The 25,303-nt window shown below is 39.6% G+C and overlaps 1 protein-coding gene across 50 annotated transcripts in view; it reads left to right on the forward strand.

The window, feature by feature from the left end:
* Positions 1 to 25,303, forward strand: part of TTN (titin) — a 465,728-nt gene that overhangs the window by 42,067 nt on the left and 398,358 nt on the right. For all 50 annotated transcript variants that reach the window (XM_067549108.1, XM_067549128.1, XM_067549138.1 and 47 more), the window contains 3 exons: positions 2,391 to 2,499; positions 8,353 to 8,606; positions 23,432 to 23,551. In XM_067549108.1, the coding sequence (XP_067405209.1) occupies positions 2,391 to 2,499; positions 8,353 to 8,606; positions 23,432 to 23,551 (483 nt within the window). The remainder of the gene's footprint in view (positions 1 to 2,390; positions 2,500 to 8,352; positions 8,607 to 23,431; positions 23,552 to 25,303) is intronic.

Consider the following 25,303-nt stretch of genomic DNA (forward strand, 5'->3'; position numbering starts at 1 on the left):
GTTGGAAAACCATTCCCAGAGAGTAGTTATCAGTGATTCACAGTCAAGCTGGAAAGGTATATTGAGTGTGGTCCTACAGGGATCAGTTGTGGGTCTGGTTCTGTTCAATATCTTCATTAATGATTTAGATAATGGCATAGAGATTACACTTATAAAGTTTGAAAGCAATATAAAGTTTAAAGGTTGCAAGTGCTTTGGAGGATAGGATTAAAATTCAAAATGATCTGGACAAACTGGAGAAATGGTCTGAAGTAAATAGGATGAAATTCAATAAGGACCAAGCAAAGTACTCCACTTAGGAAGAAACAGTCAGTTGCATACATCCAAAATGGAAATGACTGCCTACGAAGGAGTACTGCAGAAAGGGATCTGGGTGTCAGAGTGGATCACAAGCTAAATATGAGTCAATAGTGTAATGTTGTTGCAAGAAAAGCAAACATCATTCTGGAATGTATTAGCAGGAATGTTATAAGCAAAACATGAGAAGTAATTCTTCCACTCTCCTCCGCATTGATTAGACCTCAACTGGTGTATTGTGTCCCATTCTGGGCGCCACATTTCAGGAAAGATGTGGACAAATTGGAGAAAGTCCAGAGAAGAGCAACGAAAATGATTAAAGGTCTAGAAAACATGACCTCTAAGGGAAGATTGAAAAACCTGGATTTGTTTAGTCTGGAGATCAGAAGACTGAGGGAGGACATGTTAACAGTTTTCAAGTACAGGATAGGACAAGAGGAAATGATCTTAAATTGCAGCAAGGACATTTAGGTTTAGACATTAGGAAAAACTTCCTAACTGTCAGGGTACTTAAGCAATTAAATAAATTGCCCAGGGAGGCTGTGGAATATCTGTCATTTGAGATTTTTAAGAGTAGGTTGGACAGACACTTGCCAAGGATGGTGAAGAGAATGCTTAGACACGCCTTGAGTGTAGGGGACTGGACTAGATGACCTCATGAGGTCCCTAACAGTCCTATGACTTTATGATTCACAGTTCATTTAGCAAGATAATTAGTAGAGATGGCACAAAGCTGCAAAATTCAAGTCTAAATTTTGAACAACCCAAAGCTTGATGTAGTCAGGTTGGGTTGCTATTTACACTTATACAGCTGGAAGTCATATGCAGAATTCAGATTCTGGTTTGTGTTTGGATGCTGATCCAAAGTTCAGAGGTGTTTGGGATTAGGGTATAGCCATGGCTATAATAATTACAACTAAACATTTATCCTACTGGAGGAGCATTGTGACACCAGAAATAGAAGATACAATTGATCAAAAGAACAATTTGAGGAAAGCTGTAATATTAATTCACTGTCAGAAATCTTTATTAATACACAGTTAACATCAAAGTAAACATCAAATAAGAATACACAGTTAATATCAAAATAAACATCAAACTTACAAAAATCACAAAATACAGAGTTAAGGCACGTGCCGGCACTTTCTATGGCTTGTCAGCTTGGCTTTAGCCACATTGTCATTTTAACTTTTACCCTAAAAAACTTTTAAAATACTGCTTCCTGTAGCTGAGATCAGTCCTAAGCATGTGATAATCAGTTTAGAGAAGGTCAAAGCCATAGCTTGAGCCCCAAATGTATAGAAAAAGAGTTATAAGAATTGAAAAATATTGATGTCATTATTGTTAGGGGCTATAGCTCAGGAACTGATAGCTCAAATAACTTCAAGTTTGGACCATGAACTCTACCCTGGATCCACAGGAGACCCAGCAATTTTCAGAACAATCTAAGTAAATGTGTGGATTGTAGAGCACTTAGAAAAATCAGCTGTTAAATAATAAGCTTGTCGTAACCTTTATGGCCCCAGTGTTGTTTGTTTATTAATGTTTGCCATAATATTAGATGTTAATTTACTATCCATTTTTATCTTCAAAAAATCAGATTGAAGACTCTATCTGCCTCCAAAGTTTTCTGCAAAGATACTTGGAGTTTAGATTTTAATATGCCAAAGAGGATCTGGAGGGGAGCTTTGAATAAAACCAGATTGCAAGGGGGAAAGCTTCATTCAATATGTGATGAGGGGGATTTTAAAAAATCTTTAAAATTCACTGGGTCCTTTCAGAGCACTTTATTAATGGGCTTGGAGGCAGAGAAGCAAAGCCTCATACAAAGACTAACTAATCACAATCATATCAGAAAACATCCAACAAAGACAAGGGGTCCATTCAAATCAGAACCTTATAAAAACAGAGGACATAGAGCTGCCCCAAAAAAGTTTGTACTGTGAAATTGTAATTGATAGTCACCATTAATGTTTGATATCCTTTATTACTAGTCTGAAAATTTGTCCCCAAAGGCATAGATTATATATACTGTGACATACCATAATCTATGGACCACTTATTGTGCTTTTTTCTTTGTTTTCCTAATGCAGTTTGCTATTAAAATTGACCAAGTGGAGGATTTCCTTCAGAATGCCCAGGAATTTGAGAATACTGAATCTTTGAAAGAGCTCCTTCATCAGCATGAGCATCATTCAAAAGGTAAGAGAAAGGAATCCTTTCTCTGGCAAGGAGCACACAGTCATAATATCTAGTCAGTTGAATTTCTAGGCTTTGAAATATATTTTTGGTTTTCACAAATAAATTCTTCTTTTATGAAATCATGTTTGTTATGGTAGTTTCTTTCACTGCAAAGAGAGCTCAGAAAGAGAATATTGCTCAGTGCTTGGTAACATCAGACCTGCTAAATACTGATCTGACAAGCACTGTTAATTAATAATGGTTCCCTAAACAACTCTCCCCCCTGCTCTTCTCTTCTGCCTCCCTACTGTTTCTCTTACTTCTCTGGCATCCTCTAACTCTTCTCCCTCCTAGTTTCCCCACATTGCTTCTTCATCCATCTGCCTTTTCCTGTGGTGAAAGTGGAGGTAGGGAGCATTCTGGGAGACTGCCAGCCTGCCTGCTATAATCCTGTATGCCAGGGGCGAGCTATTCTAGAAGCTTGGGGTGGAGGATGAAATCTAGGTTGGTGCCAGTCTCCTGCAGCAATCTCACAGCTTCTTGGGAGCGCAGACGGGGGGAAATTGTGTGACTTATGCAGCCTCATGCCCAACAGTTGAGCTTTTGGAAGTATATGGGCAAAAGGAGTAAAGTGGGCTGGGAAATTAGCTGCTGCTGGCCTCTAGATAACATCAGACTCCCGCTGCCTGAACTGGATTCTCTGATGCATGTTTCTGGTTTTGTAGCGCCTCACTATGTATAACTCACCAGCTGAGTTGTCTTGTCCCTGTGTGCAGTGAGGTTCCATTAACAGCCTAAAGTGGAGTTACAGGCAGTCAGATGGCAGCCTGGAAATAAAGTCCTCGAAAGTCCTACCCCACTTCAGCCCCCTCAACACCACAGGTACCTCTCACTTGTACATCTATGTTTTCCTCTAGATACGTGAAAAATTCTCCATGTTACAAGAAATTCAGCAGTTTGGCCATTAGTCTTAAAATCAAGATCTTTGTATGAAGCATTTTGTGCCATGCCAACATACTAATCTTTTAAAAGTGGGGGGCGGGCACCTTCACACTATCTCAGAATCAGTATCTTTGCACAATTGCAGTCTATTTTAAAAGACTGTAATCCCATATGTCTCTTTTTTTCACAAATCCATACACTCCAGCCTTGTCATTTTAACCAAATGTTAAAAGAAACCTATTATAGGAAACCTAACAATTGGCAGAAAACATAAACTCAGTTGATTGTTCAGTAGTAGAGTAGCAACTTGAACATTTTTTGCATTGTATCAGAAATCTAGCAGCTTCAAATGCTGGCACTCTGAATCAGATGCAATTCTACTCAAGAGACTGTAGTGAATTGAGCTCAAGTAACTTTAATGGGGGCTTGGCGGTCTCAATTCAATCTTTATTGGACTGAAGTGCTCATCACAGAGCAATTTTAGCTTGGAATACCTGGCAGTGATTGATTGTCATTGCTGAAAAGAGGATCCATAATTGAAACAATCAAATAAAATTGTTTGCTAGAGGGAAGATAGGCTTGAGAACAATGACCCTTATGTAGAGGGATATAAGAAGTAGCAAATGCTCCCCCTTTTTTTTTTGTTTATAACTTTCCAAAGTGCTAAGAATTTGGAGGATGGATGGTCATGTAGCTAATGAAAATCATGTTTGTATTGGTCTCTATGAGAAAGGCACAGCCTACTTACTCAGCAGGAAAGTTGCTGGAAAGAATGTAATTTTCTTTACAAAGTGTTGGGGCTACCAGGATATGAGGATGAGTCCTTTAGTTTAAAAAGCAAACTTAGTTGTATGCTGAAAGTGCATCTGATTGGGGCACGGGGGAGGGGTGGGAGGGAGGTGGGAATGAGTTACTTTGCTTTGGAATTATCCCTGTTAAATTCCAAGTTTGTATTCTGGCATTCATGGAGAAACCTCCCAAGAATCAAAAGGTTGGTCACTTCACCCAAAAGTAGTACCAGACTCAGGACAGCTTGTGCAGGTCATCTTGTAATAAACAGCTTGTGTACCACTGCCCTCTGCTAGATGGATCGTTTCAGGCCTGTTCAGATGCTTATTAGAGCTGGTTGGAAATTTTCCGATGGAACGTCTTTCTGTCAGGAAATGCTGATTAGGCTAAATCAGAGCATCCCACAGGAATGTGTTGATTTCAATGCAAAACAGATGGAAACAAGGCAGGTTTCCTGACAGCTTGGCAGCCTGGATTTACAAGCTCCCAGAGTCTTGTCAGCCTGTCACATGCCAGAATTTCCAGACCTCCAGACACTGGGGCAGCCCTTCTGGTGGACTGCTGGGGCTCCAGGCAGCTCAGGGAGCCTCAGAACGATTTTGAAAAGTCAAAATAAAATATCATTTCAACAGTTTTCAAAAGAAAATTTTGGAATTTCCATTCCACGGAGGATTTTGAATTTTTTTTTTTTAATTTTGGATTTTCCCATGGAGTGGGAATTTGTTTCCAGACAGTTCTAATGCTTATACTGTAGGTTCTTTGTGCTCAGCTAGAGAGTGGAACTGCTTCATAGCTAACTATGATTGGCTTTGGAAGTGCCTGAGTGTTTCTCTCACCGCCAGTTCTCTGGGGAACTGAACTCTCACTTACTCTCCCTTAAATACATCCATATCACTGATGCCAAAATCATTAATACAATACTTAGCCTGGCACTTTGACCATGTTCAGACACATTCCAAAAACCTGTGCTGGCTTACCCTCAAGCACTACATCAAATTCAAGCTTCATGTCCTTGACTACAAGGCCTTGCACAATACAGCTTCTTTCTGTCTCTCTGCTCTTGTCTCCTGTCATGCTCCTAATTCACCCTCTGTTTTTCCCAAGCTGTTTGCATAACTGCCCCCCTTGTAGGTATTTTTACAATGCTCATCTACACCCTTTATTCCATTCTTGATACTCCTTCCCTCACTTCTTCAGTCCACCACACCACTCTCTCCTTCAAATCCCTTCTGGAAACACCTTTATTCCAAAGAACCTAAAACCCTAATCCTGTTCTCATTGAAATGTCTGCTAAGGATTCTTGTGGTGATGGACAATAGCATGGACTTAGCTAGTGGGTCGGTGAAGTGTCTTGATCCACTGGGCTTCAGCCTTTCATATGTGTTAGTGGAGGGCATGGATGGGCAATGGCTTCAGCAGTTGCCACCAGGAATTGGAGGTGCTCCCAAGCAGGGGAAGGAATCTGTCCTTCCTCAACATCTATATAGTTATTGCCTACAAAGCCCTTTACTTGGGTTTGTACAGAGGACCAGAACTTCCAGAGGCTACTGGCCAAAAAAAAAGCAAGGTAGGCAGTTATTCTTCTGCTTTTCAGTGATCTGCACAAACCTCTTAGTCAAATGAAAGAAAAGGGACTAAACCTCAAGCAAACAGTGCCACTGTTAAGATTGCAGGTCAGCTTTCAAATATCACCAGTAATTCAGAGAATGTCACCTCTCGAGCTATATATAGATCATTGTTCCTTACAATATGTTTGCTTGTGCTTTGTCCAATCTAGATTTTAAATGTCTTAAATGATGGGGCCTCCCTCACATTCTTTGGAAGACTATTTCAGTGCAGACAAGCTTTGCAGAATGCACTTTCTGAAAGTCACCACCTTTTATTGCATTCATGGTGGGGGGGGGGCGTGTATGTGTGTTTGTATATATAGACATACTCTTGTTCTTATTCTATTTTAGAGAGAGAGAGAGAATATGTGTGTATAAATGTATACGCCCCCTTGGCCATATGAATGCAATAAAAGGAGGTGACTTCCAGAAAGTGCAGAGAAAGAGAGGGATATGTAGGGTTGGAACAGATCTCAAGACGTCATCTAGCTCAGCTCCCTGCGCTGAGGCAGGTCAAAGTATTTTTAGACCATCCTGACAGGTGTTTGTACAACCTATTCTTAAAAAGCCTCCAAAGATGGGGATTCCACAAACTCCCTGGGACACCTATTCTAGTAATTAACTACCCTTATAGTTAGAAAAGATTTCCTAATATATAACTTAAATCTCCCTTGCTGCAAATTAAGCTTATTACTTCTCATCCTACCTTCCATGGACAAAAGAACAACTGATCACCATCCTCTTTATAACAGCCCTTAACAGAGGCCTGGTCTATACCTACAATTTATGTCGACACAGCTACATCGCTCAGGGCTGTGAAAAATTTCACACTGTGTGCAATGTAGTTAGGTCAACCTAACCCCCACTGTAGACACAGCTAGGTAGACAGAAGAATATTTCTGTTGACTTAGCTACCACATGTAGGAGAGGTGAATTACCTATGGGTAAACCCCATGGAAAAAACCCTTCCATTGATGTAGGAAGCATCTCCACCACAGTGCTAAAGGAGTGCAGCTGCAGCATCATGGCTGTGCTGCTGTAGTGTAGACATACTCATATTTAAAAACTGTTATCAATCAGATCACCCATCAGTCTTTTTTTATAAGGTCTACTTTCCTCATAGGTCAGTTTTTCTAGAACTTTGATCACTTTTGTTGGACTCATTCCCAGTATGATATTACCCTTTTTTGCAACTGCATCACATTGTTAACCCCAGATCCTGTTCAGGAGTACTACTGCCTAGCCAGTTATTCCCCATTTTGTAGTTGTGCATTTGTTTTTTCCTTCCGAAGTGTAGTATTTTGCACTTGTCTTTATTTAATTTCATCTTGTTGATTTCAGACCAATTTTCCAATTTGTCAAGGTCACTTTGTATTTTAATACTATCCTCCAAATTGTTGGAAACACCTCCGAGCCTGGTGTCAGCCGCAAATTTTATAAGAATATTCTTCACTCCATTATCCAAATCATTACCGGAAATGTTGAATAGTTCCAGATCCAGGACAGACCCTTGCAGGAACCTACTAGATACACCCCCCAGTTGGACAGTGAACCATTGATGACTACTGTTAGAGTATGGTTTTTCAATCTAATTTAATCTAGACCACATTTCCTTAGTTTGCTTATGAGAATGTCATGTGGAACTATATCAAAAGGTTTACTAAAATCAAAATATATCACATCTACTGCTATCCATTAGGATATCCATTGTTCCTGACAAATCCATGTTGGTTGTTACTTACTACCCTACTATCATCTAGGTATTTACAAACTGATTGTTCCAATATCTTCCCACAATTAAGGTTAGTCTAACTGCCCTAATATTTCCTGGGTCCTCCTTTTCAAAAATATGTTGGCCCTTCTCCAGTCCCCTGGGACCTCACCTGTCCTTCCTGAGATATCAAAGATAATTGCCAATGGTTCCAAGATTGCCTCATCTAGTTCCCTGGGTGCCCTAGGGTGAATTTTATCAGGCCCTTGAATACATCTGACTTATCTAAACATTCTTGCCATATTTTGACTTGTGTTCTTCCCCCTTGTTATTAATATTAATTGTGTTAATTATCTGGTCAAATTTACCTTTTTAGTGACGACTGAAGTAAAACAGGCATTAAATACCTCAGCCGTCTTGATATCATATGTTATTAGCTCTCCTTTCCTGCTAAGTAGAGAACTTACACTTTCCTTCATCTTTTTCTAGTTCCTAAAGTATTTATAGAACCTCTTTTTATTGCCTTTTATGTCCCTGGCTAGGTGTAACTCATTTTTGCCTTAGCCTTTCTGATTTTGTCTGTACATGCTTGTGCTATTCTTTTATACTCATTGTTAACAATTTTTCCATGTTTTCACTTTTTGTAGGATTCCTGTTTGATTTTCAGATAATTAAAGAGCTCTTGATGGAGCCATGTTGACCTCTTACCATTTTTCCCAGTATTTAAATATATACATAATATATATATTAAAATATGCTAAAGGAATGCTTTGTATATTAATTAGCATAAAGCATCTTTTTTCATGTGTAATCTTATTCTTACAGAGCTCTTGGAAAAGTCATTGATCCTCTTAAACAAAAGCCATGAGCTGACTGAATTCATAGAAGAATTCAAAACAGATGGGCCTAATGTAAACCCTGAGTTGATTCAAGGAGCCCACAGCAGCCTCTTGAAAATTGACAGTCTCCTTGAACTGCTACAAGACAGGAGAAGACAACTGGACAAATATCTGAAGCAGCAACGCCAAGGACTAGAGCAGGTTCTGCAAATTTGTTATTGGCATCACCAAGAAAACCAGGTATGATACACAGCAGGCCAGCCACAGTAAGATCAGGAAACTGATATGTGGTGGGGAGAGTTACAGGAGAAGGGGTTCCAGTGTATTTGAGTGATATTTGGCACGCTGATTTGTTTGTTTTGATTTATATTTTAAGCATCTCTCCCTACAGAACCTTATTTCTGGCATTTCCTAACTTTTGAAGGCTTGAGTTTGCAACTTGGATGTTCTTTTAATGTAGGTTTTTTTAAATGTAATTTTCTGTTTTAACCCCTCCCACCGCATGAGAAAAACAGAAATCCTGTCATGTGGAATCATATTTCCCCTACACACATGGGTTATCAGTAGGGTTCAGACCTTTAGCTTCCCTGCACTAACCTCTATCATACAAGTCACTGGAGAACTGGTGACAGCAGTAGATTGTTATCCTCTTTGTGGACCAGTCAATAGAAGGAGAGAGAGAGAGAGACTTTGCCATTGGGTTTCACAGCTATTTGCGAACAGCAGAGAAATACAGAGACTCAGGACTTCTCAGTTCAGTTCCAGCTTTTAGAGGGGAATGTACTCTAGTGGTGATAGACTCTTCTGCCTCTGTGCACCCTGCCTGTCCCCTTCCCTTCTCTTGCTATCAACCCACCCCCAGCTCCTATTCCCATCCCCCTCTGCTCCTATCCAACTTCCTCCCCCACACACCCCAGCTCTCGCCTTCCTCCCCTCTCTTTGTCTATATACACCCAAGCCTCCTCCCTTTCTGCTCCCCCCGCCTCCTTGGTTTCCTCCCCACTCCTGTTTCTATCCTCCCCCTCCATCTGTCCATTCTGCATCCTCTGCATTCAAAGCAGGCAGCTTCCTCTTTTTCCTCCACATGACCTGGGTATCATCAGGAGTCAGCAAACAGCACAGGAGAGCAGACTCCCAGTTTCAGTGTGAATGCAGCCCCTTGTGTATGGGACCAATTGTAGGGGCAAGTCCTGCCTGGGATGAAGTGTGCTCAGTGAGGATGGAATCTTTGGGTTATGTAGCTGCTGAACTCTAACAAGTCTCTACTGAGTGTGTGCAATTGGAGTTTTTTAAAGGCTCAGAATTTGGCCAAATTTGGGTGACTTTTCATAGGAAAAGCAAACAGCACATCCTTGATACCAGGCCAAGCTCCCTGCCAAATTTCAAACCCTTTCTCCAAACTGCAGAGGTGTTAGAGCTTCTCAATGAAACATTTATAAGACTTTTTTTTTAAAACATGGGCAAAAACCTTATTTTTCCTGAACCTTGTTTCCTGGACTTGTTTACACCAGGGGGGTTTATTTCACACTAACTGCAGTTTTTTCCAGTTAAAATGGGCCTGCAGCCACACAATGCAACTCTTCTTCTGAATCAACTGACCAATTAGTGCAAATTGGATAATCCACTTTGAAAATGGGCTAAATTAATTTCAGAATGAGTTAATCCAGAAAAAGGAAGCATCTGTACGTCAGATTAGCTTTACAGTGCTCCCACTTGCATCCCACACTGCATTGCTTCACACCAGGACTGCCCAGTCTGTTTACCTAGGGCTCTGGGGTCATGCCACTTCCCTGTTTAAATGCTGGCACGCAACTAGGAGCTCTGAATTTGCGATTACAACAGGGTATTGAAGCTGCATAGCCTTTTCAGTGTAATCATGCCTTGTGCTTCTGTGTGGTGCTGTGCAGAGGTCATGGATTTCCTGGCAATCTGGGGAGAGGAGATGGTCCAGTCATGTCTTAACAACAGCTGCCACAGTGCAAAAATACATGAGCAAATAGCAAAGTATATGACCGAGAGGGGTCACTCTCAGGACACAACTCAATGCGACCGCAAAGGAAAGGAGCTCTGGCAGGCTTCTGAAAAGACCAAGGGAAGAAACAGGATCTCTGGCAGTGCTCCTTTACTTTGAGGAGGTGGACTGGATTTTTTCCAGGAAGGCCACCACCAAGGCCCAGAAGGCTGCGGCAAGTACCAAAGGCACTAAGGAAGACTCTAACCAAGAGAAGAAGGAGGAGATTTCCCCTGAAGGCCAGGATCACTTCCTCATGTACGAGCTGGAAACAGACCCAGAGGAACAGACAGCTTCTGAAACCCAGGTGGACTTTCCAGCATGATAGTTCTGAGAAGGGAACCTCTGCCGGTAAGTATTATGTGCCATGTTACTTTAAAACTGTGTAAGTGGTTTTAGCAAAAGTTTGTCCAGAGTGCCTGAGGGACACGGCCATTTTGGGCAGATGTAAGCTAGGAGTCTTTCCGAGCCTGCTTAGCTTTACTCCTGCTCCCAGCATACTCAAGATGGTGGCCACACAGGGGAGTTCTTGCTCTGCAGGAATTATTTCCCTGATATTTTCATTTCCCACAGCCCCAACCATGCCAGAATCTATCCCCCAAATGCCCTCTCCCTTTCACTGCTTATTGACCACCCCAGGAGGGTCCCCCTTTTGCTCCCATTCCCCTACTTAAATCCATGATATCACAGTGGTTTTGTAAAACAGCCTTGTAATACAGCCATGTTTACTGAAACACCAGTTACAGAAAATATGATATAATATAAGAAATATTTTGCTTCATAATGCCCTGAGCTTTCCACTATCTTAGCATTTTATGAGGTATATTTCCCAAAGATGGAGACACTAAATGCATAGAGATTATAAGGCACTCGGCTAGTTGTAATCAGACTCTCAGAATCATTAAGCCCTCAGGTTCAGAACAAATCTGTCTTCATTTTGTGCATGGGGTGCAGGTGACAGAAAACAGAATTTAAGGCAAAGATAAAGCTCTATTTTGGCACAAACATTGCAAGACATAGCAGCCTTCTCAAGGCTATCTTCATAGGTAGAGTGGCCCTTCCTCTCCAGAAGTGCTGCAAGATGGACCCTTCTGATGAATAACATCACTGCATATCTTCCTTTTGAATAAGTCCCTTCACTGTCTCTTGGTGACTCGCATCAGGGTAACATCTTCCAATCCAAGGATTGCCTGCAGAGGTGCCCATGAAATTACTAACCTGCCCCCTGTAAACCCTCACCCACCCGCTTACCTCCCAAAACCTCTAGCCCATGCAGTTCTTCAAATCCTGCTGCCTACGCCTAGCCCGGGGAAAGCCCAAGCCCAAATCTCCAAACCATGCTGCTAACCCCCAGCCATGCACTGTATCAGCAGCCTTGGATTTAGGACAGGGTTCCTCGGCAAAGGGGAAGTAATGTGGAAAACACCTTAACATTTGCAAGTTGTTCCCAGACTGGGAAGAGATTATGGGAATGACATTCCAAAACTGAGAAAAAAAGCAATTTTATCATTGCTGCCAGGGAGACCTGAATTACCTCAGTAACTGCTTTTTTTGTTTCTCAGCTCCCCTGACTTCTCTACCTGACACCCTGCGGCCACAAAAGGCAGGACCCCACAAAAGGCCTGTCTAATCTCTAGGACAGGAAAAGGAAGACCAAAAATGAAATGTTTGGGGACCTTTTGACAGCATCTCAGAAGAGAGATAAAAAGAGAGAGGAGTGGAGGGAAGTTCGCCTTGTGGAGAGACAGAAGAACAGAGAACTAATAAAAGACCCCATCAAGAATGACATGGACCTGCAAAACCAAACTGTCTTGATGGAGAACATTTTGGCGCAAGGTGGTGCCACAGCACCACAGCCCCAGTTCCCTTTTCTCTTCATTCTCTCTGAAGCATCTGGCCCCAATCACTCTCAGAAGACAGGATACTGGGCTAGATGGACCATTGTTTTGATGCAGAATGGCCATTCTTATGTCCAGTCCAGCCATATTCTGTAGCCATTGGGAACAGTGAATGCTAGGAGCAGAACTACATTCTCAAAGCTCCAGCCACAGGCATTTCTCTGAAAACAGTGAATTCTGGGAACTCTCCTTCATCCCTATAGTGACAAATGATAGTTTCTTCTGACACCTTCTACATCTCTGTAAAGAAGCAACAGTCAGAAAAACTGCATGTACACATGCTTGTGACCAGTACAACACAAATGTGTGCACTCCACATTGTATGGCATGTGGCCTATACCTTCACTGTAATCTTGTCTAAAGTTTGTACTAGTTTGTTGTTTATGTAACGATGGATAAAAGTTTTCACAGTTTTGTTCAATCCATGTTTTTCATATTTGCATGATTTGATCTTCAGTAATGGTTATTTTTGACAAAAGCTCACCAGGGGTTCATAAAATATATGTCCCATAGACAAAATAAAATGTCCTCTCTAAAACTCATTTCACAAAGCATTTTTAAAAAGCAAAATACACTTCATTTTCACGCAATTCATACACGAAGAGTAAAGAAACCCTGGTACAATGTGTCATAAAAGTGCATTGCCACATTTCTGCTCCTAGCCTCAAAGTAGGAGCATGGGGCATCCCTGATCCTCTGGCCCTGATGATTTGCTGCAGTTTTCAGAGCAAGCCTTTTGGCTGATCACAGCATTCAGAAAGTCCCTGCATTTCTACTCTCTACCCACCGAGGAGGCTCTCTCCCTTGCTCTCACAGAAGTTGTGTAAAATACAGCAAGAAGTTATCACACGAGATAGATATTTCTCAGAAGCCTCCAGCCTCATCACGTGACAACTCCATCTCCCTTTTCAGCCTTCCAAATGCATGCTCCATTGTCATTCTACAGCTACTCAGGGTTTGTAGTTGAACAGGTCCTTTCTCTTGTCCAAGAGTCCAGTAAAAGGCTTCATAAGCCCGAGAAGAAGACAGTAAACTGGCTCTCCTAGAATGACAGGGGGAGTGACAATATCATTAATATCCATAGCAGCCATGGAAGCAAATTTTCCACATTTCATGAAAGAAAACAAATGTGAGTTTCAAAAGATCCTAACAAGATGGATCTTTTCAAGATCACCCCATATTAACACTGATGAATCTTCTAGGCCTTGGAGTTCCATGGAGATGTACCCCTTTCTGTTGATGAGGCCAGAGGTGGGGATAAAGATTAGACACATGGGTTCCATCAATGTCTCCAATATAGTTTGGAAATCCCAGCTGTGCATATCCACCAACAGCCTCCTGCACTTGGTAAAACTTTATGACCCTTGCCATCAGCACCTTCTTTATAGCAGCACAATGCTCCATGACAACAGCCTGGACAGCTGATCTACCAGCAACAAATTGCTTGACTACTAACCATAGCAATAGGGGCTGGCAAGCTTCCAAATGGTGATGGCCATATGCTTCTCCATGCTGAAGGGCACTCTCACGTTGGTGTCCTGCTACTGCAGTTCCAGGGTGAGTGCAGTGTAGATCTCCAGGAAAGTGCCATATGTCTCCCAGAAATTCTGGTCAACTGCAAGACTATACCACTATCCTTTCCACAAGTCAATGCTGCTTTCAGGAGCCCAGATATGGCACACAGTCAAGGGAAGCTGCTCCAGGAAAAGTTTTTTCCACGGCTTGATTTCTTCCTCCTCCTCTTTTAATGAAATTAGCTTGGCAGTGCAGTGGCTGGCTTCCAAAGTGACCCAGGTATGCGATGGCAAATACAGGTGCAGCAGTCTCTACGTATTAACGAGTGCCTGGATCAAGACACACAGCAGAGTTTCCTCCATGCTGACTGACAGCAGTTTTGAAATTAGTCCTGACAAAAAGACAATCATGGAAATTAGCTACTGTGACCCCAAGTCCCAGAATTCTGGCAGCTTGCAGTAGATATCTCACAGTGCAGTGCAAAAAATAAAATAAAATAAAATTCCAAAATGTATAGAGTCCAGTAGTGGGACAAAGCACCATGGGATCCCAGCCCAGAATCCCTGGTGCTTATTCCAAAAAAATCAGTACCAGATGTACACACTGATTCAATGGGAAGGAAGTAAAAGCAGCCATATGGATGTAATTATTATAGAATAGTTATTCTGCAAAAGTTAGTGCACACAAATTTAGTCTGCAAAAACAAAACAAAAAATATGTAGACAGACCCTCAGAAATGACTGAGCTCTTTTAAACTGAAAGTTTCCTAACAATTCAACTGAGGCAGGTGCTCATCATGGAAAATTTCAGTTTGAATGTTTAAAGTTAATGTAAAGTGTTGGGCAACCTTAACTGTAGGCGGTGCTGTGAGCTCCAAATCAGCCTATAATATTGATTCTGCAGGGTTATGTACCTTATACATCAAAAACAGCTCTGCCTTTTTTTTTTTTTTTTGCATAGTGTGTATCTGATCCCCCGATCCCCCAAGTAAAACATTTTACAACTAGATTCTCTAGGGGGCTTCTAGCCTTATTCTGAAGCATGAAATATTAGTAATCACCAGAGGCAAAACTAAATGTATTGGTATCATCATGGCTAGATGGATCACTAGGCACTATGAAAAATCCTCTGTCCGTATGGAAGTGTTACCTTCTCAGCCTGTGGCGATAGACTAATAGCTTGGAACAAATTCCCTTTTTCAGCTAAGATATTGTAAAAAGAGAAACTGCTAAACTAAAGGCCGCAGCCATTATCATGAAAATCATGAAATATCATCGACACTTGTTTAGAGAGGCGTGGCGCTGCTTGATAATGCTTTGGCTGGTGCTTTGTCTAATATCATCAGGAAACTGTCCAGCAAAAGAATATGTCTTCGAAAGTTATGTTATTTCAGTTGTCAGTATCCTGTGATAAGTTCTCAATGGCTACATCTGAAATTTCAAAACAAGTTTAGCAAAGTAGATTGGAAATGTATTTTATTGGAAAGTGTGCTTTTCAAAGAAGAGGGTTCATGCTCTAAATCCATTTTTCAAAGCTTGGAAGTACAAGGAGTTATTACTCCTAGATGTGACATTTTCATCAACTACATGGTCATCCCAACTTTATCCAACACACTTCAATAACTTACAAACAGGGAGGGAGGTGCAAAATGGAAGAATCTCTGCAAAATACTTCACTATCTTACACTGGGTAAGGAAGGGGAAAATGCTTTGAGTGAATTTGCTTTAAAAACATACTGCAGAGTCTCCCCAAATTTCCTCAAGACCTAGTGGGGAAAAGCTGCAAATTTTGTAAAATTTACCACAGATTTCTAGTTGCATTAAACATGAATGGACAATTATCTTTCACTTACAAGGCACCAAATTGAATCCAGTCCAGTTTGGGAGTGGTGAAAAATCTTTACTCTCTGGTTGTTGTTTAGTGGTTTGTGTGTGTGTCCATTTTCTACTGGGTAGGTGTTGACATCACGAACACCACCATTACAGCCGACATCTACTGGCATCTTTGGTATAGCCCTGAGGGGCGGCGCTGTAGCTCAAATAGAATGCTTCTTCAACTAACTGCCTTCCCATGCTCAGCTGTGGTTCAAGGCTGATGAAAACTGGCAGGCAGTCAGGTCCCTGCAATACTGCTCATACTATGGACCTGTTCTGTATCTGAGTAGGAGACTGTCAGTCTGGCACTTTACCTGATCATAAAATTCATGCACAATTAATGAAAAATAAATACTCTGGAAAATTAACTGGTAGAAATTTTGACAAAGTATCTCTTTTTAGACTTATGCATGTGCATTTTTAAGTACCTAGTCTAGCAGCCTCATGGCAGATCTGAAGCCTAATATTTTGCTCTCCCTGTGTGTGCTGAACTCCCATTAATGTCAAGTGGAGTTCTACACACACACAAGGAGAACAGCCTATTGAACTTTAATTGATGGTAAATGGTAGTTTGGGGGACATGGGGAGAGCAGAATATTGGAGTCAAGCTCTGCTGTGAAGATGTGAGAGTAGATTTTTGCGCTTAATACTGCCTGTGTTTTTCTAAGGATAAGTATAAAGCACAGAAGTCTGGCTAAGCTGGTTTTTTAAAGAGAAGTTAAGCAACTGTAAAGATCACAATGTATTTCTTTGCCCCAAAGAACTGAAAAGGCAACACCTTCCTTCTGCCTCTCATTGGAATGCAATGGTCTGATAAGCACAATCATAACATGTTTTTCGTTATCAGTATTTTAAATATGTAAAAATCTACCATGTTTAACATTTAAAGAAGAGCTGACTTTCTTTTTCAGATACAGCAGCATCTTATTTTGCTGATAATCTCCTTCATTAATGAAAATCAGAGGCAGATTGGGCTATTTTGTGCATAATTAATTTTCTTGGTGAGAAGATTTATGAATGTAATTTTTCTCACTTGCACCAATCACGCATATATGAGACACACAAATAAATTAAACTTAAGCTATTCATGGGTAAAAGGTTGTATCAAGGATAGAGATAAAAGCTAAGGAAGATTTGTGGGACAGCATAGCACACCCTTATCTGCAGTCCATGTGGACAGACAGAAGGGAAATGGTCCCTTTTTTAAAAGAAAAATATTAACTACTGTTAGTTTTCAGTTCTTATGTCATTAAGAAGGTCTAACTAACAGCTCTGTCACCCCTTGGTTCTGGATTTCATTAATAGCTATTTAACTTATGTAAAAAATAACTATAGTAGTGAAGTCATTTAAAGGCTCTGTTATGGCATCTTTGCCTGAATGAAGGTAACCTACTCTTTTTTCCTGCTAATATTTAAACAGTGAGCTGGGTTGATAGCTATGTGTTCTGTTTTACTGAAAGACATTCAGTATGCAAGACAGAGGGAGTGATTTAACCATTGCTGTCCTCAAGATGCAGTTTGGGGCCATTGCTGTGTTTGGAAGTTGATTTCAAATATAGGCATGAAGGTTTCCATTTTTAGTATCAGGCACAGTAGGGAGCTGAGCAAACCCTGAATTGCAGTGTGCACTAGTATAACTGGGAATCGCCACCAGTGACTAATGCACCAGAACTGCTTGGATTTATGGAAAAACTATCTAAACAATCTATTTATATTTTTGATAGGCTCTTTTCTGATTTCCCAAAAGCTGTCTTCCCTATTGTCTTTGCTGCTGTTGCCCACTAGAGTGAAGGAAAAACACTGAGTTTCAACTTTGGCAGATTGGAGATAAACCTAGACATTTTCAACTAATTCATAAGCAATTAAAAGTTTGCATAAAATTCCTGAGTGGACCTTCATAGGTCTTCAGCTATGCTCCCAGTGCTTTCTGAAAATGGTTTTCATAAAAATAAAAAACTGATTACATTTTACTCTGAGTGCAGCAAATTTAGACCTGAACATAATTAAATTATTAAAATCTGTTTAGTCAGATAGGCTTAAAGTGATCCTCTGCTAGCTACCTGGGGTGAAATCTTGGCCCTATAGAAGTTAATGGGAGTTTTGCAATTGACTTAATTGGAGACAAGATTTTACCCCCAGGTGTATTTATAGTTGTCTGATCTCTTGTGATGTCATTTATTCTACTGCTGGTGGTTTAGTCCCCCTTGCTGTGACTGCATATATGAATCTCTTCAACACTACCTCCAGACCTCAGCCCTTCACTTAAAAAGGAAACCAAAGCAAACTCTGAGACCTTTTCAGAGTAACCCTATAGCTCTGAATACATGCGTAGACATTCTTGAGAATGATCATATTCTTGTAAGAGCAGCACTATGAGCCTACCTAAGCTACTTAAACCTATAGTTACAAAACTTACCAAAAGTTTGGAAATATTCACGTCAGAATGTCAAAGGCTCTTCTCATTAGCTGATTGTTAACTTCTGAATTTAGAATATCAAAACTGTCCCCTAAAATGTGGAACTTTTTCTCGGTCAGAAAAACACACTGCACTCTTGCCTGCAGAGTCAAGTGAAGATTCCACACACTGTTCAGGAACCAACAGAACCTTTACAATATATTTAACTTGAATTGCTTTTTGCAACCAGTGTGAATCAGATTTCAAGTTTTGATTTCTGCAATCTTTTTATGGTCCTTCGCAACAGTGATGTGACAAGCCACTAGCAGTCACGGTGCACTGCAGTATTGAGTTTTAGTGTGTCTGACATCCACACAAAAGAAACTGAGTATTACATATATACTATTACAGAGCAACAAAGAGGTATGGTGACATTAAAGGGACACTGTCAAATAATTGTCTTAAAATTGTTAAGCATCTTTTAAAAAAATCCCTCTTTTATTGATAAAAAAAATCAGACTAGAACTCCTTTATACTGCTGCCCTGCTCCTCTACCCTATCTTTATTTTTTCTTATTTAAGTTCTGATTAAATGTCAGTACTGCACGTCTGTACCATATAGCTGTATTAAATACATAATTTGGCAACAGACCTCCTCCCACCTCCACTGAAACGAATGGCAAAACTCCCAGGGACTACTATCAGAGCAGGATCAGGCCAAGTATCTTCCTTTGCCACCTGTATAAAAAAATCAGTTTACATTTATATGGAAAACAATAATGTACAATGCTTTTGGTTTGCAGCTGCAGAGCCAACCAGCCAGCCAGTTATCAGATATCCCATCCAAATTCAGAGGGAAAGGCAGGTCCCGAGGCAAAGATGCTAGCCTAGGAATTAGATAACCTGGGTTCAATTCCCTGCTCCATCACAGACATTCTGTGTGACTGTGGGCAAGTCACTTACACGCTCTGTGCCTCAGTTCCCCGTGTGTAAGATGGAGATAATGATACTTCCCTATCAGCATTGTAAGGATGATTCCATTAAGGATTATGGAGTTAATAGAGATTATAGGATACTACCCAATGGAGGCCATATAAATGCACCTAAGATATCTAGGTAGACAAGTGTTGCCATGACAACATGTTCACATAATGTTGACAAACTACTGCATATATTGGTGTTCTCTATCTAAGATAAAGAGGAAAACCATCAGCTGCTCTGTTGTGGTTATGGCCATTGTATGAAAAGACAGAGATAAATGGCCAGGAAAAATCACACACATGGTTAGAGGAAATCCATGGAGTAGGCAGAGAAAACACTCTGAGCTGACGGTAAACAAAAGCAAGTTTATACCTAATACGCTGGAGAAGCTATTTGAGAACAGTTCTCCTGTGAAAATAAGACTCCTGTAATGCAGCCTAAAGGTTAGTCAAACTGTATGTTACAGATTGCTCAAGATAGAGCTGCCAGAGACAAGGGTGGCTTTAATTTACAGTATATACAGAGAGCCAGTTTGTCTCGTATTTCCAAGTATTGAAGGGAAGAGATATCTGTGTCTTGCTATCTTCCTTTCTCTGTTAGTTGTCCCCCTTCTTCTCTCCCATTTACTACAAATGGCAGATTTCCCAAGAAGTGCGCTAAGTTGTAGAACAGCATACTCATGTATACACAATCTCTGAGATACTACATTTCATGCAAGAACACCCCTTTCACAGATCTATCTTTGATGAAAATTAAGCTTGTATTCTGGGCCAATTTTTATTTTTTTGAAAATCATCATCAGACTAGGATCAATAGTAATAAAGCACAGAACTTTTCATCTTCAGGGGCTTTACAAACATTAACTAATAAACCCTCACAACAGTCCTGTGAGAGACAGAGAGAGATGATTGTCTTCTCTTTAGAGAAAGGGAAGTAGAGGCAGAGTTGGGGTGACAGAAGTGTCAGTATCAGAGTCCGGACTGGAATACAGAACTTCTTGGCTAAGACCTCTAGGTCTCATGTGGCCCTCGACTAGATTTCCTAGTCTATTTGAAATCAAAAAGGTACGACCCACTGAAAATAATTTCCCTTTTAATTTTAACAAGTCTGCTCTTTATGTAATAGGAGGCAGAGGGTGTTTTACAGAAGTGGAATAAGGGAATAAAATCTTCCTGTTGTGAAACTCCTATGAAGTGAAAATCAATACTCTTCTAGTTCACTGATTTACAAATCTTCTGATGCCTCCCCCTCGTGCATTTACACTTGTATCAGGAAAAATCCAGGCACCTTGTGATCTTCCCAAAAGTCTTTTGGACCCCTTTTTGGACACAGTTTGACCATGCCTGTTTTAGCAGCACTATTTTAGGGTTTGTCTACATGGGGAAATTTACTGGAAGAACTATACCGCTATAGTTATACTGGTATAACTACAGTGGCATAATTCTAACAGCATATTTTTGTCCGTGTCCCTGCATATTAAGCCCTTGTTGTTCAACAATAACATTCGTTCATGTTTTACTTCAGACAGTTACAGAAAACTAGCTAATCTTCTCCTTATTCACATATTTTCTATTTGTCTCCCAGCTTTATCTTCACTTCAGTGTTAACTGTTAATCACTATAGGGTGATTGGTACCTAGGTCTGAGCAGCTGGGTTAGCCTAGCCCAGGTGGGAGCAGCAGCACAGCAAAGCCTTACTTGAATTACTGTGTCCTCGCTAGTGCCGCATTCATCTGCGTCACTAGGACTTCTGAGGGCATGTTCCATGGTTCTTTGTCCTGCAGCAAACTGAGCCCTCTATGATTCTTTCCCAGTGAATTGTGGGAACTTTTGTCTGTCCTTCTGGGCATAAGGGGGAATTGTTGGGAGGCACTGGAAGACTGTCTGTACTTGTGTCTGTGTCCTCACTGCAAAGTGGGTGAGTTATCATCCCAAGTGAAAGCCTCATTCGGGTTTTAGCCTATGACCCCAGCCAAGCCAGCTATCCTGGGTTTAAAGTACCACTAAACTTGGATGAGAGATGGGAGTGGATTTGGGGCAACGCTTATGTAAGAGTTTTAAATAACTCTGCAATTACCATATTTTAACTTCTAACAGTTTCCAGGTACCTATAGGAATGCCTTTAACTCCCACTTCCATGGATAATTTACAGCAAATATTGTGGTCAATAGCATGCTGTAAAATAGTCATACACACAGGGTTTTTTAAAAAATTAGTGGTTTTTTTTATCAGGCAATCAACGTGACCTGTAGCTTGTGCATGAAAAATAAAAGTTTACCAAAAAGAAATAACTGGAAAAAGTAAAATTCTGTGGGCTTCTTTCTTAAAAAAACACCAAAGATAGCTCTTGCATAAGAGTTAAGTTTAAGCTGCTAATATCGCTCATTGACATCTGCAGTGCTTAAACCCTTGATAACTAAAATAGACATTGCCAAGTGGTTAAGGGGTAAGCTTCTTACTGTAACAGAGTTAAAGATTTTATTACTCCTTCCCTTTATCTCTGCTCAAGTCTATAGAAACATGAGGTTTGTTTTGGCAAACAGTCAATAGTTTCCATAGAAAAGAAAATTGCCTCAATTTACAGGGAAATTCTTCTCTCCCCTGTAGCATACACTTTCATTTTTATTTTGATAGATGCAAAGTAAATGTTTTGTACGTCTTCTTCCAGTATAAATGTTTTCATAATTTTGCATTGGTAAGTGTATGTTTGAGGGGATAAGGGAAGAGGAAAGGACAGGATTCATGGTTCAAAATGTTGGTCTGATCCCTATGTTTTAAATTTCATTTGATTCAGTAAGGTTCGTAAACTTTACTCCAATACTCTACTGGGCTTCCACTCATCCCTTCATTCTATATAATCAACTTTCCTCCTTATAGGTCTGTCTCCATCAAAGAGTGACTTGTACAGCTCTAACCCAAATTCTGGGGGGACAAAACAACAAGAGTCATGCTGTATTCCAGAGATGGGCCTGGTACAAATGCCTCTAAAGCTGGTCAAAGTGTTAATCTGAATTTTGTGGCTTGGGTCCATCTCTCCTGCAAACCTTGCACTGAGGATGAGAGCTGGTGAGCGCTCACCCTTGCTTGCAAATGAAAATAGCACCTGTATTCCCAAATGTGAATGGCTTTTGTGACAGTAGTTCTCACTTCACAGGGGTTTGGTTTTTGTTCAATAGTTAAAAGAGAATTATTTTATGAATTATATTTTTGAAGCCGGGCACATACAAAACTCCCATATGCTCTTTTGTAACTTTTATCACCAAGATAGTGTTCAGAAAAACAAGGTCCCATGAGTGTAAATAAATAAATAACTTTGAGGCACTTTACAAAGCAGTTTTGAGTCTCTGCCATCAAATTAAAATTTAATTACGTTAATAATCTGTTTACTTTCCTAGCTTCTTAAGTTACTTGAATTCCTTAGGTAATTTTCCCATTGTATTATTTCAGATGTATTGAAAGCATTTTTGGTTATAGATGTTCTTTTGGTTTTTTAGAAAAAATCAGGATAAAAAAAGTAGCCTTCACAGAAGCATTGCTCAGGAAATTCTTAAAGACATGTTTTCAAGTCTATATTCTTCATACTGTACAAAGTAGTTTTAAATGTGATATATAGAATATGATGGTGGCTTTGCAAGACTTGGAAAAGATTGGAGCGGGTCTTGTAGGTAATAACTCATTCCCATTACTATTTTAAAATACAAAGTTTCACGCAGGGATCATTGCCATGTGTTGTTTACAAGGAATGTGCAAGGGTACCTACTGTGAATCAATTCTGTGCCGTTTATATCATACATTAACTATTGCATTTGTTTGCTGAATATTCTTGTTACAGTCAATCTAGCAAGCTGTAATTGTTTTTTGGAATAAAAAAGATTACTCTATATAATGCAATTCAATAGCTTCATTGAATTATTGAAGGTAGAGTTAGAAGAGACCTATTAGGTCATCTAGTCATTGCTTTTTATGCATCATTGTAAATATGCTCAGATTTATAATGGCCTACTGTGCATGAGAGCATTCTTTCCTAGGAAAAATGTGTGATTTCTTTACCATTTTTAGGCTATATATGTCTTCATTCACGTTACTACTATCTGATTTTTCTTTTCCTTCAGTCTCACCCACTGTATTGATTGATAAATAGTTTGACAGTCCTTGTGAAAAACAAGTCTTGGTTTGTTACACATATTCCTGTATAGGTGCACTTTGACCCATGATCTATTTCATGAGGGTATATGAACTTTTAAATTAAAAAATGAAAACACAGTACTATGTATTTAAAATTGGGGCTTAATATATAAACTAAGTTGGTTCACTTAATATACCTGAAAGGTTGAACAATTATTTCCCAACTTTTTCAGTGGTGAGTGAAAATCTCATTTTTGTTTGTATCTAGGTAACATCTTGTTACAGGAAAAACATCAGAGATTATCTACATAAGCAAAACCTAGGCTCATCTTTAACAGAAAATGAAGAGCTACTTCATGAACACAAGGAAATGGAATTCAAAGCTAAGGTAAGAAATATGAAAATACTAAAGGAAAAAACTAAGTCACAAAATCACAATTCTATACAGTAACATACATTATATATATTAACATACGTGTAGTGTATATGCATGGTCTATATGTTTGTGTATATGAGAGAGAAAAGTTTTTACACTATAACTAGTGTTGCAATTTTCTTGGTACTGTTATGGTCATCCTAATCTTTCCTATATTAATGATAATATAAAGCAATGACAAAGTAATTGTACGTTTTATTTAACTATCACTTTTCAATATAATGGCCAAATAACCAGACTTGACATCTAGAAATAAAAATAACATTGCAAGGCTGAAGGGAAGTAGTTAAAAAAAAATTGGGAGAGTTTTGATAATGGTAAAATTAGGTGGCCAATCACTGTTACTGTAATGTTTTTCACTGAAATCTGTAGATTATATGGTAACAAAGTGAATATAACATAGGTCTCAACAGGAAATTTTAGAAATATGTTTGAAATAATATGACAGGATAATTTTATTCCTCTGCTGCATAAATGATGAGGTAGGATTAAAGATTATGTTGATATGAAAAAGAAATGTATTTACATAACAGCATAAATATTAGAACTCTCTCGCCATTACTCAATTTTGATGTAAATGATATTGTTCTGTTAAGTGCTGGTACAGTACAATGATAATTGCTCACTGTACCATTTTTGACTGGTTGCGTTCAGGGAACTTGGATGACCTGTTTTGTTCTAAAGACCATTTTTCATATAAAAATGTTTTTGAAAGGTGACTGAACTTACAAGACTAAACGGGTTTCTGAATGGCTGGAGTTACATTTTCTTTAAGCTTTATGGTTAATAGTCCATCAATTTGCCTCCATAATTCATAATTAACTGCCTCAGTGCTACAAGGTAAGCAGGAAAAAACGCACTCCTAATGCCATCCCAAATATCTCATACATCTTATTTGAAGTCACAGGTTTTTCATCTAGAAAACATTGGTTCTTAACAGCATATCACCACATTCTGCTCTGGGATGCGCACTGCTGTGAAAACTAGCAGTGACGGGGTTAAACAATAATAATTGAGTCTCAGGGCATTTCCAAAAGAATAATGAACTGATGGGAGAAGTTGACGGTCTGGAGTACCATCAAGGCTCACTAAATCTAGCTAGTCATTAATCCCTAGGAAATTCACTGCACTGAAGCTGTTACTGAAATTTACTGTATCAGCTGAAGAAATACCATAAAACCCATGTTTTAAAAAATAATAAAGTATGCATTTTCAGTCTGCATAGCAATGGACTCTGATCCATGGCTAGGGCCTCTAGAAACTATCTCAATAAATCATTTTATTTAATTTATTGCTTATCTAAATAACTCTTCCCCCATATATTAACTAATCAGGTTGTTTGAATCATTTCACGGTATCTCATTCTTCTTATAGTGTTGTTTAAGTGTTGATTAGTTTTGGAAGCTTTCCATACAGAACCATAACTTCGTGCAGCTTATCTTTATCCTTCTGTTGTTAGCAGCATGTTCTAGCTCAGGGAAATCAAATTCACTGTGTAGATCTTATTGAAAATATATGCCATGCTTCTGATGTGAAATGTGGACACAGAAGCTAGCTTTGAGCTGCACACAGAAAATGTATTGCAGAAAAATGAGCTACAGGTCTGTGTATCTATTACCTTTTCATTATACTAAGCAGATGATGTTTAAAAGCAGTGGGAGAGAAATTTGACACTTTGCTGCATTTTATTTCCAGCTTGAGTAT

The sequence above is a fragment of the Emydura macquarii genome, unplaced genomic scaffold (genome assembly GCF_026122565.2).
Source record: "Emydura macquarii macquarii isolate MOO-44397 ecotype Brisbane River unplaced genomic scaffold, CSIRO-AGI_Emac_v2 contig_1253, whole genome shotgun sequence".
NCBI lineage: Eukaryota > Metazoa > Chordata > Testudines > Chelidae > Emydura > Emydura macquarii.